The sequence below is a fragment of the Lethenteron reissneri genome, chromosome 54 (assembly GCF_015708825.2).
Source record: "Lethenteron reissneri isolate LAM-NWPU_2019-01 chromosome 54, ASM1570882v1, whole genome shotgun sequence".
Taxonomy (NCBI): domain Eukaryota; kingdom Metazoa; phylum Chordata; class Hyperoartia; order Petromyzontiformes; family Petromyzontidae; genus Lethenteron; species Lethenteron reissneri.
This window is the reverse complement of record NC_083832.1, coordinates 6,390,957-6,405,758: the sequence shown is the minus strand read 5'-3', so window position 1 is coordinate 6,405,758 and position 14,802 is coordinate 6,390,957. Positions and strand designations below refer to the sequence as shown.

Sequence of the window (14,802 nt, the reverse complement as noted above, 5' to 3'; positions counted from 1 at the left end):
GAGCTTTATCAGGCGACAGCCAGATTTGTGGAGAAGTCTTGCTGTTTTGTTCCTTATATAGAGGCGTAGATGTGGTTACCACGCTATGTGTGTGTTTGAGACCAGATTTGTTGACACAGGGGAATCTGACATTCTGGCGCATATTATCATCCTGAGAACGCGGTAAGTACACATACAATGTATAGTGCACCTCGTCCAATTAATCCTGCAAAGTTACTTAAGAGTTTGACTTTGCGACAGTCATTTTATTGTCCTAATCGTTGACCTATTAACAGCGCGCTTTTCCCGAGGTGAGCAAGCCACTCATCGGATGCCAAAGTTTACCACCTGCAGTAAATGTCATGCGTCACGCACGTTTGCCCGATACCCACTCCCCCATTCTATGTTCCACCGCCCCACGTCATCGTTCACCTGCACGCGCCCGGCAGCTGCCTCTAACACACAACCCACCCTGCCTCTAACCCACCGCTCTCTCGCTCCCCTCTCCGTCGGCTGCCCCGAGTTGACGGCAAGAGCGCATCCCGCAACTCGAGGAACTCCCGTACACTCGTCCCAATATTTCGTTTCGTTTTGGAGGTAAGCAAGGAACGGAAGGAAGGCAAATAAAATTAAAAACCCGCAAGCCGATGGCTTCGTTTTATCCGAGCGCTGCTGCGAGCCCTCCGTGCGTCCGCGGCCGGACGCTCGCGGTGCTCCTGGCGGCGATCTGCTCGCTGGCCCTCATGGCCCCCGGCGCTTCGGCCGTGTTCGGTCCACCGCCGACCACGCCGGGAGATGCGGGGGCCACGACCTCGCCGCAGGACGGCGTCGGATCGGGGCCATCGCCGACGCTGAGTCCCGCACGATACCTGACGGACACCAACTTCGACCAGGGAGGATACAAGGCGCTGTTCTCCATGTTGCACGCCTTCCTCGGCGTCGTTCAGAGCAACGAGCTACCGAAAGGTGAGCCCTCCGACGTTGACCGTGCGGGGTCAGGGACGCGTCCCTCGCTGCCGGGGCAGTCGTCACTGTGACCTTCCGTGATTTTGTCCTGGCGGCGCTTTGGCGTGGTCGCAATCGAAACGCCGAGTCTGATCGGTACAGGCGGTTGTCGGGATTGTTGCGAAGACCTGCCCATAATCTCAAACGATAATTATGGCCCCCCCCCCCCCTAAACGCTTGCACGCCACGCGACTGTTAAAGCGTGCGGCTGTGCTGGGTGGTCAAGAGTTGCTGATGCCACAGATTCAATCGGATCATTATGTTGAATCTGAAAAATTCAACACATTCGTCAATAACACTGCCTTTCAAAAGTAACAACAGATATAATGGTTGACGATTCAGGCGATGCCCCTTCTTCACATACAGAGGCCAGAGCGGTAAGGTTATGAATCGAGGTTGAGCCTGGTGAGTAGTTGGATGGAAGGCTGCCTGGGAATAACCAGGCACTGTAGACTTATTTCGTGTGGCTGATGCAGATCCAGAGCAACAATCGCAATTTGACATTCAGATGGTGGTGGATTGACTTTGACTGATGGGCCTCGTAATTAGGATGTACTCGTAAGTGTTTCAGTTAAGCATTGAACCTCATCTAAGTCGGGTGGCGCAGTGTGCCAACCACCGCACAAAGATCCCCCGTGTAGCCTTAACAGACTGTAGGGGCAAGTGCTGTTAGCGAGCACCTATAAAGGCCGGCACGGCACGCGACGGGGTGGGTGGCCAACACTACTCCCGGCCGCCTTTGTCTCCCTCGTGGCGATGTTTACACATCGCACAATGTACTCACTTGACGCTGAGTCGACCCAATGGAGGCCCAGGACCGATTCAGATAATCGTCACCAGTGTTTGCCGTGAGCGGAAATCGAACCTGGGTTGCCAGTTTTGTAGCACAGCGTGCTAACCGCTACTCCACCGCTCCCCACACACGCATGCAGAAAGGCACATGGACATATATTAAGGAAAAGCTGCCAACTAGAGATACCCAAACCCACACTAACCTGCCCCAACAATTGTATTTAGCTGAGAATTATATTTGGTGTTGTACGATCGGCACCACTCAAGGAGATGCATCTGCGCACTCAAAGGAGGTGCGGTTGTCAGTCGCTCCGTCGACTCTTGCGGCAACGCCACGGTCTTTGACGTACAGCGAAACCACGAGCCGATGACATGCGTCGCCTCAAGTTCAAGTTCATGTATTAGGTATAGCCCTGTGAGCCATTCGGCTCTTGAATCGGGTGCAACCGCAACAAACAAAAAACAAAAACATGAAAAAAAAACATCTTAAAGTGAATATGTGACTGAGTGCAAACAGGAAATCCAAGAAAAGACAGCAAAATTTTGCAGAAAAAAACACCGTACACCAACGCTGTGTGCAAAAATCTCAGTGGGATGCAAGTCAAACAACAACAACAACCCACAAGACAACTTAAATTAAGGCCATCAGTCTAACTCTGTACTACAACAAACAAACGTGGCTAAACCAATACACTTTTCGAAATCACCAAAATAAAGCCATGAAACCAATGAAACAGTGATCATAGGAACTGTGACGGAATTTTCACAATAAACGGCATAAACAACATGTACTACCAAAACCTTGCAGCCATAGCTGGCTGCATGAGTCACTCCACAACAGTAGGAGCATCAATCGGAGTATTATAATTTTTCAATGCACCTTTAAGATTAGCACACTAAATCAAAACACAGGTCATACTTTGTAGCGATCATCCGGAGCGAAACATTTTATTTTAGGCCACTGAATAGCACTGGCAGCTAGGGGTGTACAACTCCGCCACTTGCGTCGCTTGGCAGCATCATCCGCTCTTTCCTCGTCATCCGTCGCCTTCACCACCACTAACCCTGTCAAGTGTTTCGATTTACGCCGTTTCGATATTCGTCATGGCGCCTTTCAGGAACGCATCCCCTTGGACGTAAACCGGGGCGGCACCGTGTTTATCCATCGATAGCTTTGCTCGGCCATGGCAACCAGCTTCGCCGGGTAGCGCTGTCAACATCAAAGGCAATGCAACGCCTTTCTCACCTCCCTTCGGCTGCACGGCGCGAACCACGTGGTGTGTTTCACTCTGCATCGCAAACCGGCGATGCCGATGACCACGCGTGACAAATATTAGTCACGGAGCGACGAACGGGCAGGGAGGCTTCCATACTCATAGTTCTTTCGGTAAAGTCACGTAGGTAAAAAATGAAATTAAAATTAATAAAAATAAAACAATAACATTTCATTTTTTACCTACGTGACTTTACCGAAAGAACTAAGAGTATGAACCCTTGCAGTCACGAAAGCTTCAAATCTAGAAGGGAGGCTTCATCTCGCCGCGTGTACAGACCACCACACCACCCCCACCCCGTCCACAAAATAATGCGGTGGGACTAAATCATCGGGCCCTGCCTTCCTGCCCCGCTGGCCCAACGTGGCCAAGACAACGGGCAAAATAAACACATTTAAAAACGTTTTCTTTTTTAAAGTGCACTAAAAAGTCAATAACTCGCTTGGACAAGGGGAAGTGGATGACATCGTGATGACAAAGAGATGCGCGGCGCCTGCTTCGTGCGCGAGGCGATTCCACAGTTTAGGGGCCGCGGCGTTTATCACCTACACAAAAATATATAATTAATATGCCGTCCATGAAAAAATTGTAATTGCTTGAAAGGAGGCAATTAATTGATGAACTGATGCCGCTTTTAATACAGGCATGCATTGTCACCGGATCTGAGTACGTGTGCAAAAATTGGGATTGATTGGAAAACAGGAAGTAGACTGACTTTTGATTACAAGATTTGACCACGACACAGCTTTCAAGTTAAGTAAAACCGTTGAAGAAAAAAAAGTAATATTTAAAATACTTTTTTTGATACACGCGTTAATGAAATCTACCGTACGAGTAATCGCAGAACTCCACGACTCCAGGAAGTGGCCCGAAGCTTGCCATAACGTAAGGGGCGTGGTGATTTACAGCCAACTTCAGTTGAGCGTGGACAATTAGACCCAAGCCGAAACATAACATATCAAAAAGATTGTTAAAATATTTTTTATTTTATTTTTAATGATAGAATATAGTATTGTCATCAGTATGACATAAGTATACCAAGTTTGCAGTCGATACCACATTGGGAAGTGGGTCAAAATTGAGTTACAAGATTTGAGGATACGACAACAGACAGTGAGTTAAATAAAAGCGTGTAAGAATACATTTTGCTGGTTATCAAAATTCACCTTGAAAGCGTGAACCACTGACTTGCACAGGTTATCCGTGCCATGCCCCCCCCCCCACTCTCTCTCTCGCGATGCAATTCCGAGCGTGAAACCGCTTCCACCGTTGTTTGACCGCCGCACCTCTTAGATTGTGTTCACACGCGTCTCGTTGTTGTCAATGTCCGTTGTACAGAGCCGTGACCTCGCAGTGGCTAATGCCCACTGTTTAACAACGCCCTTCTCTTCGCAAGGCACCTTTGTCAGGTGCTTTGTACTGGTAGGAACCTCCTGGTTACACCAGCCCACAGGAGATTATTGTGTCCGTCCGTCCGTCATGCATCCAAAAATGGGAGAAGTGGGGCTGGGTGGAGAGGGGAGGGTGGGGAGGGGCTGGGTGGGGAGGGTGGGGAGGGGCTGGGTGGGGAGGGGCTGGGTGGGGAGGGTGGGGCTGGGAAGAAGGGGAGGGTGGGGAGAGGCTGGGTGGGGAGGGTGGGGAGGGGCTGGGTGGGTGGGGAGGGTGGGGCTGGGTGGGGGGTGGGATTGGTGGGACTGGGTGGGGAGGGGCTGGTCACCCCGTGGTGCCCTTATATAACTCAACGTTTAATCTACTCACGCCGGCTTGTGCCCGCCCTCACAGTCGGGCATATTTGCGGAATACACCACGCCGCCGTTGTCCCTGGCCATTGACCGAGCAACCCAACGTTCCTACCAGCTCCCTCCGCAGTTTTTTGTTGAAGTTAAGTTCACTTTTCAAAAAGCACTCAAAGTTGCCCACGTCACCCTCAAACATTCCGCCATTATTAATAAGCTCAGGATTACTGACGACACGGGAATTGTAATAACGGCCAAGGGAAATCAAATGTAAAGGTCTTAAGAATTGAATGAAAAAAAATCTGCAAAATTGGACTCCAGATAGTGCTATTTTATTGTATTCACCAGCTAAAGCTCACTGAATTAATGGATTTTTTTTCAGAGGCGACCTGGCCACACGTGATAGCAAATCTAAGTGGCTGATATCCTCACCATAATCATCACCACACGTGGACATTTCTCGTAGCAGCCACCTAACCTAAACTTGCCCAGAAACGCCGGCAAAACAAAAGCCCTTTGCAACAAGCAGCCTGAAGAATCGACGGTATCTGTAGGGAGGGACAGAACTGGGAAACTCCCCATAGTGTGTACTCCTCGGGCAGTTATTAAACACAGACTGAGATCAACACAGGCTAATGTTTAACGAATGTATTGTTTGTATAGTTCTCACGTAGTGAGTATTTAGGGTTCACTTTGTCCCGTGTTTTATCGTTCTGGGCACCCAGCATGAATATTGCCGTTACCTAGCAATGGAGGTGAATTATAGCAGATAAAATGTTTAATGCGAGACTAATTTCAGAGTAGAAAAGCAGATGTAAAAAAAATGGTCCTTAGGGCCGTCCATAAATGACGTCACGCGATTTTGGACAATTTTTGACCCCCCCTCCCCCGTAAAACGGCGTCACAAAAAGTTAGACCCCCCTCAAATTTGACGTCACAAAGCTCTGCCCCGCACCCCCCAAGCCATATTTCCATTTTGAAAATAAAACATGCTTAAAATCGCTTTAAACTATTGTAATTGTAGTGCGTATTTAATGTGGCGCTGCACTTTGATGTTGTAGGAGTGTTGTTATAACAACAATTCTATATTTATTGAAAGTTGCGCATTTTGATGTGACGTCATATTTCTCAACTCCCCCCCTCGTCACACATCGTCACAAAAATCTAACCCCCCCCCCTAGGTGCGTGACGTCATTTATGGACGGCCCCATTGTATAACCTTGGATTAGAACGGTTGGCTACGTATAGTGCGAAAGAAGTTCAACATACATACGTCAAAACACGTCTCTAGCTTGTTGATGTGCTACTTATACGAGATTCATGTATGCACCCTCAATTGTTTAATTCCTGAGTAAAGCGCATATCCGAGTTTTAATGGGCGTTATATGTGAATGCTGAACGCCTAATTTACATGACTTTAAACAGCCTTGACAAGTAATAAACCAACCTAAAAAAAATCCCACGGCATGTTGACATTACTCGAGAAAATACATGCATAAAAAAAGCGTTCACACCCCACACAAACTTTGAAAACAAATCTCACGTTTTGTCAATGAGAACATTTCGTCAGTGTCAATATGTTGAATCTACTAGAAAAGCCCGGCGTACCGTTTGTCCGTTTTTCCGTCAACTAAACTATGAGAGGCTTTCAGAAGGCCTGAATCAAAAAGTTATGGCAAGTGGACCGCCGCCTTCTTCCGTGATGTGGGGCGTAAAAAGTTGACTCAACAGACTTGATTTGAAGCGTGTGTCTATGTTGTGTGTCTCTCTGTGTGTCTGTGTGTGTGTCTGTCTGCTTGTGTGTCTGTCTGTGTGTCTCCGTGTCTGTCTGTGTATCTATGTTGTGTGTCTCTCTCTGTGTGTCTCTGTGTTGTCTCTCTCTGCTTGTGTGTCTGTGTGTGTGTCTATGTGTGTGTCTCTCCCGGTGTGTCTCTGTGTTGTCTCTCTCTGCTTGTGTATCTGTATGTGTGTCTATGTTGTGTGTCTCTCTGTGTATCTCTCCCGGTGAGTCTCTGTGTTGTCTCTCTCTGCTTGTGTGTCTGTATGTGTGTCTATGTTGTGTGTCTCTCTCTGTGTGTCTCTCTCTGTGTGTCTATGTTGTGTGTCTCTCTCTGTGTGTCTCTGTGTGTGTCACTCTCTGCTTGTGTGTCTGTCTGTGTGTCTATGTTGTGTGTCTCTCTCTCTGTGTCTCTCTCTGTGTGTCTATGCTGTGTGTGTCTCTCTGTGTGTCTCTGTGTGTGTCTCTCTCTGCTTGTGTGTCTATCTGTGTGTCTATGTTGTGTGTCTCTCTCTCTGTGTGTCTCTCTGTGTGTGTCTCTGTGTTGTCTCTCTCTGCTTGTGTGTCTGTCTGTGGGTCTCCGTGTCTGTGTTTTGTCTCTCTCTCAAATTTAGTTCTACCTGATGACGATTGTAATCAAAACGTCGTATTATATTATTTAATTTATTTTCTTTCTACGTGACTTTACCGAAAGAACCAAAGAGTTGACCCAACAGGTTTACAACAATTGTCGAACCCCCCCTCCCCAAAATAATTTCACCCACCCCCATTTAAAAAAAAGAAATGTATTTTTTGTACGCATATCTGCATACACATCCTACATAGAATCGCCAGTAGTATCTGCACACATTGGGGGGTGAAGGGGACATCAGTGGGGGCGACGGGCGTAGTGCCGACAAAGCCCCCCGCAGGAGCTTCAATCAGATGGACGTAAATTTCGATTTAAAACTTTCGTGACTGCAGGGATTCATCTTCTTGGTTCTTTCGTTAAAGTCACGTAGAAGGGAAATAATAAAATAATAAAAATAAAGCATTAAAAATAATTATTTATAAAATAATAAAAGTAAAACATATTAAAATAATTATTTATAAAATAATTAAAAAATATGTTTTATTTGTTATTGTATTATTTCCCTACTACGTGACTTTACCGAAAGAACCAAGAAGACAGATGGACGTAGGCCACAGCAATTCTCGTAGTAAAAAAAATAATCCTTCAGGCGTTAAGATGTTTCAAACGTCAAATAGACACCTATTGCCAGGCGTCGTCTGCACAAACGACACACACTCGCGGTAAAATAATGCTCACAAATATGCTTCGACAATGTACGCTTTGTCCTTGAAACTGACGAACCTACACCAGAGACAACCTCTGTTATGGATTGGTCTCACCATTGCTAGACCAAAGGTCGCCAAAAGCATGAATGGCCCGGTATGAAGATGTGAAATGCTGCTGGATAATTTTGGTCAGGACATTCAATAGGGGCCGTCCATAAGTGACGTCACGCACCTAGGGGGGTGGGGGGGGTCAGACATTTGTGACGATGTGTGACGAAGGGGGGGGGGGGTGAGAAATGTGACGTCACATCAAAATGCGCAACTTTAAATAAATATAGACAACACGTTCTAATTAATTAATTTGTTTTTTTTATAAATGTTTTCTCCTACAACATCAGAGTGCAGCGCCACATTAAATACGCACTACAACGACAATAGTCTAAAGCGATTTGAAGCATGTTTTATTTGGGGGGGGGGCAGAGCTTTGTGACGTCGTGTGACGAGGGGGGGGGGGTAAAAAATCGTCCAAATTCGCGTGACGTCATTTATGGACGACCCCATAGACAACGGGCAAAAGCAGCATTCCCGTGGAGATGCAGAAGGCAGTTCTGCCTAAATATGACTCGACGAATAATTGTGTCATTTTGAGGAGAGGACAAACACCTAAACAAAAAACCTTATACGTCCACAACAATTGATTGTCTATAAAAGACGCGTTCGTTTCGAGCATGTGGGCTCACGGACAGAAGTCAGTGAATTAGCACGCGAAACTCTCTGCCCATCTGTGGGGGAGGTAATCATTTATTCTAGATTTGAAGCTTTCGTGACTGCAAGGATTGATACTCTTAGGCTTTTTCAGTAAAGTCACGTAGGTAAAATAATAATAATAGTAATAATTATTATAATTATTATAATAATTTTCATTATTATTATAATTATTATTTTTAAAAAATGTACCTACGTGACTTTACCGAAAAAACCGAAGAGGAGATAATCATCTTTAAAAAACAAAGACATAGCGATGGGGAAAATAACGTGATCCAATGAAGCCAGATTGGGTTATCGAGTCAAAAAATAGAACACGTAGAATGCTGCGTCTCATATCCGACTCGCTGGGAACTGATGTACGGGCGGATAAGTGAAAAGGTCAGATTTGTAAACAAATGTAGAAAAGCTGAGTTACATCGTGCACAAATACTGTGCTGCGTATGGGCGGTTAGTTTGTGAAGTCGAATATGTGACGCTCGGATAAGCGATGATGAACTGGGCATATGTACAACAATATGTGGATCATGAATGCATTTGCAGGATACCCAATGTGAAATGTGACCATCTCGTTCAGTATTAAAAATCACGCGCATTTGGATCGCGGTATCCCGAAATCTATTGCTGTGTGATATCTTAGGTCCTCATGTTATTCAAATAAGGTGGTCACATGGCTTTGTTACAGAGACATCAACAGCTACAGGTCACCCGTGGTGGTGAGATGTTAACTCTCTCGCCTGGTACGCAGGAGGTCGTAGGTTCGATCCCAACCCTGAACCTGCTGTATATTTGGAGTTTGCATTTTATTCCAGTGATCATGTGGATTTTTCTCCAGGTCCTCTGGTTTCCCACCCCTCCCCCCAAGCACAATATTAAGAATTAACATGTGTTTAGAGTATTTGGCTGCTATAAACGTTCACGTGATGAGCCACTTCATTGAGTTATCATTTGTGGCTCGGTCGCTTCTGAAAATGTGCTTTATAGTTCAGTGGGCCTTACCAGGTGAACATTTTTTGTAGCTTTACCCGTTTCGCAAGTGTGCGAAATACGCACGTATGCATGTTTGGACTTCTTTGGCATCGTGCTAATCGGAGGTGCGGGGATAGGACGACTAACTAAACACTAAAAGCAAATAACCGGAGTTAAAGTAGTGACGGAACAACTTGCCAAGTAACATGACGCTAACACATTCCTGCGGAGGGAGCTGGTAGGAACGTTGGGTTGCTCGGTCAATGGCCAGGGTCAACGGCGGCGTGGTGTATTCCGCAAATATGTCCGACTGTGAGGGCGGGCACAAGCCGGCGTGAGTAGGTTAAACGTTGAGTTTTATAAGGGCACCACGGAGTGGCCAGCCCCTCCCCACCCAGCCCCACCCCTCCCTTCCACCCCCCACCCAGTCCCACCCTCCCCACCCAGCCCCTCCCCACCCTCCCCTCCCAACCCAGCCCCTCCCCACCCTCCCCTCTCCATCCAGCCCCACCCCTTCCATTTTTTGATGCACGACGGATGGACACAAGAATCCCCTGTGGGCTGGTGGAACCAGGTGGTTCCTACCAGTATAAATGTATTGCTTAAGATCATCAGTGGGGAGTGGAACTTGGACAATTATAAAATCAACGCTTGATATGTGAATGCCGACTGGCACTCTTGAGTTACAGAACGTTTAAGGGGAGATATTATTGTCTGTATGTGTCTTGTGAACGCATTTATCATTCTGTGAGCCTATGCTGTTAACGTGTCCGTATGTGTGTCTATATTTCCAGATATAATTCAAGAATTCGTCAATGGAGAAGACCTTCTATCTGTTTTAACAAATAATGCCACGAAGGTAAATTACAGCCACGTACACAGCAAGGTCTCTCCCAAAAACGCATTTTTAATAATAATACAAAATATCTGTTCGAAAATGAGGCTGGGTAATATGATGTATCGATTCATTGATTAATATTAATTGTTGAGTTCAAGGTACATTCATCGAATGGAGTGTGTAGGAAATCATGTCTTTATGATTCACGTTCCGCTGTATGTCACTGGATCACACGAACCTCGCTGCAAGCCACGAGAGACGCTCCATTCACACCAAAGTGAGAAAAAATAACCTCACAATTTATTCCGGAATCCAATCACGAGCCAGCCTGAATCTTGCTATTTTATTGAATCAACGGGGGCAGTGAATTGTTACAACCTCAGCCTTAACGTAGAAAAAAAAACTGGTTGTTAAGATATATACAGGAGTTACCGAGCATATATTATTCAAAGCAATAGTTCTTATTAATTGGGATTGTGGCCACACTTTGGCTTTTAAGCCCAGCAATTGAAGTCTGATGCTCGATCATTGTGGCTGAAACAGAATTACCCGAGCGCCATGTATGATGCAAACTCAGCATAGGGTGCACTTCAGTTCAACAGACATGAGTCCATAATTGGTCTTCTGTCTGGTAATGTATCCAAATTACAACAAAAAAAGCCATTAGAGTATTCGAACAGAAAATTTCATCACGAGCTACCGCGTATTTATTCGCGGTTGTGACCGTACGGATCTCTGACGCATTTTCGGGGTTGCTGTTTTCAGCACGATATCTGACGTTTCACTCCGTGTTCTGGGAGTCTCTTCAGGAACTGTTCTTGAAGCAGCTCCCGGCATATACATATTGAATTGGATTCAGTTTAAAAATAAGTTCCCAGGATGAGGAAGCCAAACGTCGGACATCGTGCCGAGCAGCACATGGTAGAACCCGAAAACACATCGGGAGAGCCGTGCACCTTACATGCCCCGTGTTACATCTCATTGTCCAGTGTCCAAGATGCTATCCCAAGTACTTTCACAACATGGCAATATTGCCCTCTACTGCATGCACGTGAGCAATGTACAAGTACACACTCCAGTGGAGACTCCTGTAATTCGGATGAGAGCTGAACACTTGTTGAGATTCATCTTCTTGGTTCTTTCGGTAAAGTCAAGTAGAAGGAAAATAATAAAATAATAAAAACAAAACATAATAAAATAATTCTCACGACGTTTCGGCCACAACGCAGACCTGTTCTTCACCTGAGGACGGCTGCTTGCGTTGTGGACGAAACGTCGTGAGAATTATTTTATTATGTTTTATTTGTATTATTTTATTATTTCCCTTCTACGTGACTTTACCGAAAGAAGCAAGAAGATGAATCCCTGCAGTCACGAAAGCTTTAAATCGAAATTTAACTTGTTGAGATATCTGTTCAATAGCAAGAAGATGAATCCCTGCAGTCACGAAAGCTTTAAATCGAAATGTAACTTGTTGAGATATCTGTTCAATAATATTGCACACACGTGCGTTTCGAACCTCTGATTTGCACGGTTGGCTACGTACGGTGGGAACGAAGTTCAACATACTTTGATACATAGCCCTTGAGTATCATCGGCCGAGTCAAGCTTGTTAAACAAATGCTGCTCGAACACCACCCCCAGTAAACATGGAAAAATAGACCAAGCAGATGCCCTACGTTGGTTCAACGTTGCATGTTTACTGGACCGATGGCATTGGCTAGAGCACTCCATGTACAATATGGGACGCTGTTCAATATCAAAACCAAAATCTCCAGCTTTACAAAACAAAGAGGTAGCAAAACCATCTGGTCATGCAGCACCATTTGTTTCACAAGTCTGGATTTGCTGATGAGATGCAGATGTTCAAACCCGGTCTATAGTTTTCCTGCTCAAACAAATACTGCTTGGTAATAGAGTATTGATAATAGTTGGCCTGAAAAAGTCAATAGGCTCATGGACTAAAACAGATTTTTGCAAAGGGAGAGAGAGTCCAGCTCTGTTTATAAATGTGATTGTATTTACCGTATGGCTGTGGTTTGCACCAACCAACAAAATGCTGGTATATCCGTTTCAGCGTATTTCATACGACACACAAAAACCCGAACCTGGGTCGCTGTTTGCAGTGTGTGCACATCGCTACTGGGGAGACAAAGACGGCTGAACGTGGGTGCTGATCACACACCCCCTCGTGCGCCGTGCCAACCTTCATAGGTGCTGCTCGCTCACAGTGCTTGCCCCAACAGTCTGTCAGCGCTATACGGGGGGATCTTTATCTTTGCGTGCGGTGTTGCCCCCTTTCACAAACAGCTGGCTGTGTACGAGATGGGCTTCCTCATCTGCTTGGCCATCGGGCTGCTGTACTTCCTCCTCTTGCCCTTCGTGGCTTTCTTCTTCTGCTGCTGCCGCTGCTGCGGCAAGTGTGGCGGCCGCAGGTACCAGAGCGACGCCGAGGCACGCAGCAACTGTCGTCGCATCTCCTACTCGGTCACCCTCCTCCTCTGCTGCCTCCTCACCACGTGAGCAAATTGGATTAGAAACGTCGACGGTTACCCCACCGCGTATGTTGTCTGGTGTGGTCTGGGATTGTTTTTTTGCCTTGCTGCCTTTCCCAGGGCTGCCACTGTGACGAAATGTTAACTACCTTGTCGAGTCTTTATTTAAAGCTTTCGTGACTGCAAGTCACGTAGAAGGGAAATAATAAAACAATATTAATATAAAACAATATAAAGTCACGTAGAAGGGAAATAATTAAGTAATATCAATATAAAAAATGTTAATATTATTTTATTACTTCCCTTCTACGTGACTTTACCGAAAGAACCAAGAAGATGAATACCTTGCCGAGGTCGCGGGTTCAATCCCGACTCTGACGCCTGTATATTTGGAGTTCGCATGTGATCTCTAATTCTCCCCAGAGTCGCGTGGATTTATCTCTGGGTTTTTCCTTCCACATTTAGAATCGACATGCGTTTATTAGAGTGTTTGGTTGCTATAAGAATAGCACGTGATATGCCACGTCGTTGAGCTATATAGCTCAATGGGCCTTACCTGGCGAAAATACAAAAAAACATTCATTTGGTGTTGAAAAATCATCAGGAATTTATGTACTTATGCAAGTTGTACTTGCATATTTAATTTTTATTTAGTGACTTGCTTAGCTTTCCTATACTTTGCACTCCTGTTGTGTTTGTTGTATTGTTTGCTGTTTTTATTCTCTGACCTTTTGCCCCACACTGGACATCTGTGAAAAAGAGCTTCACAGATCATCGGATTCTTCCAGTCCAAATATTCTGAGTCCGATCGCTGTTTCACGGATCCTTCTACCTGCCTGCTTGTCTGCCTGTCCACCAGCGTTAATGTGGTCAGCATCCAGAAATAATGATGATAGTGCAATTTAACGTCTTAACTTACGTACTATAATTAATACTTAAATAGAACGCCTTCACTCAAGGCGTTTGACATAGCTGACAAAACAATCGATGACAAAATGGAATGATAGAACCGTTGATTAATGTAACCGGCAACCTCACAGGTTACAAGTCCCCTGTACTCACCAACACAACATAGCAGCATCGTCTGAATGTTGCGAACGCGCTGTTAATGTTGTCTCTTTGCAACGTTGTGGTGTTGTTCCTAGCGGGGGTCTCGTGTGCATGTTCCAAGCCAACATATACACGCACTACGAAAGTGGGAAAAGCTTTGCTGGCAGTGAAGTCAGAACAATTGTGAAGAATAACCTGGCTGACATAAACACCTTCGCGGAAAACACAGTGAAGGTACGCTTTGTACGGATGATTGTATCGAATGATGAAATCAACAAGTGCTAGGCTGCAGTCAGCATAAGTGCACGGATCAATCCGGGTATATTTCTCAGCCAGATCCAGGTCTCTCAAAACTGTGCAGTGCAATTTTGTACATTACGGATGATGCGATTATCGCATATCTTCATATCTTGCGATATATATCGTAGTATCGTCAAATCGCGGCAAACAAATATTTCACAGGGAAGATCAACAGCGGAGTGGCTTTTGAGACATTGTAAAAGTTGGCAGCGGCATTTAAAAGATGCGGGCAACATTTTAAAGTTGCGTGGCCAAGGGATTAGAATTTCCCCTCCAGGCCCAGAGTGGCCATAGGGGCAGCAGTCCATGGGGCAAATGCCCCGTGGGGCAAATGCCCCGTGGGGCAGGTCCAGTCAGAGAGCCGGTGAGGGGCCGGTCTCTGTGGTGAAATTGCAAATGTGTTCAGAGTAACAAAAAAAAGTTGTTTTTAATTAAAATATTCTATTACCTCTAATGTTTCCGCTTCATTGCTTATTTACGCTCTCGGTTGACATTAAGTTGCCGTATTCGGGCAGCCCCAAAGTTTATTCCTCGACGGCACCAT

General features: G+C 45.7%; 1 protein-coding gene across 1 annotated transcript in view; it reads left to right on the top strand.

Moving 5' to 3' along the window:
* The first annotated feature begins 401 nt into the window (after positions 1–401).
* Positions 402–14,802, top strand: part of LOC133356421 (prominin-1-A-like) — a 48,147-nt gene continuing 33,746 nt past the window's right edge. The window contains 4 exon segments of the mRNA XM_061573938.1: positions 402–945; positions 10,370–10,434; positions 12,724–12,932; positions 14,054–14,192. Coding sequence (XP_061429922.1) covers positions 627–945; positions 10,370–10,434; positions 12,724–12,932; positions 14,054–14,192 — 732 coding nt within the window. The 5' untranslated portion in view covers positions 402–626.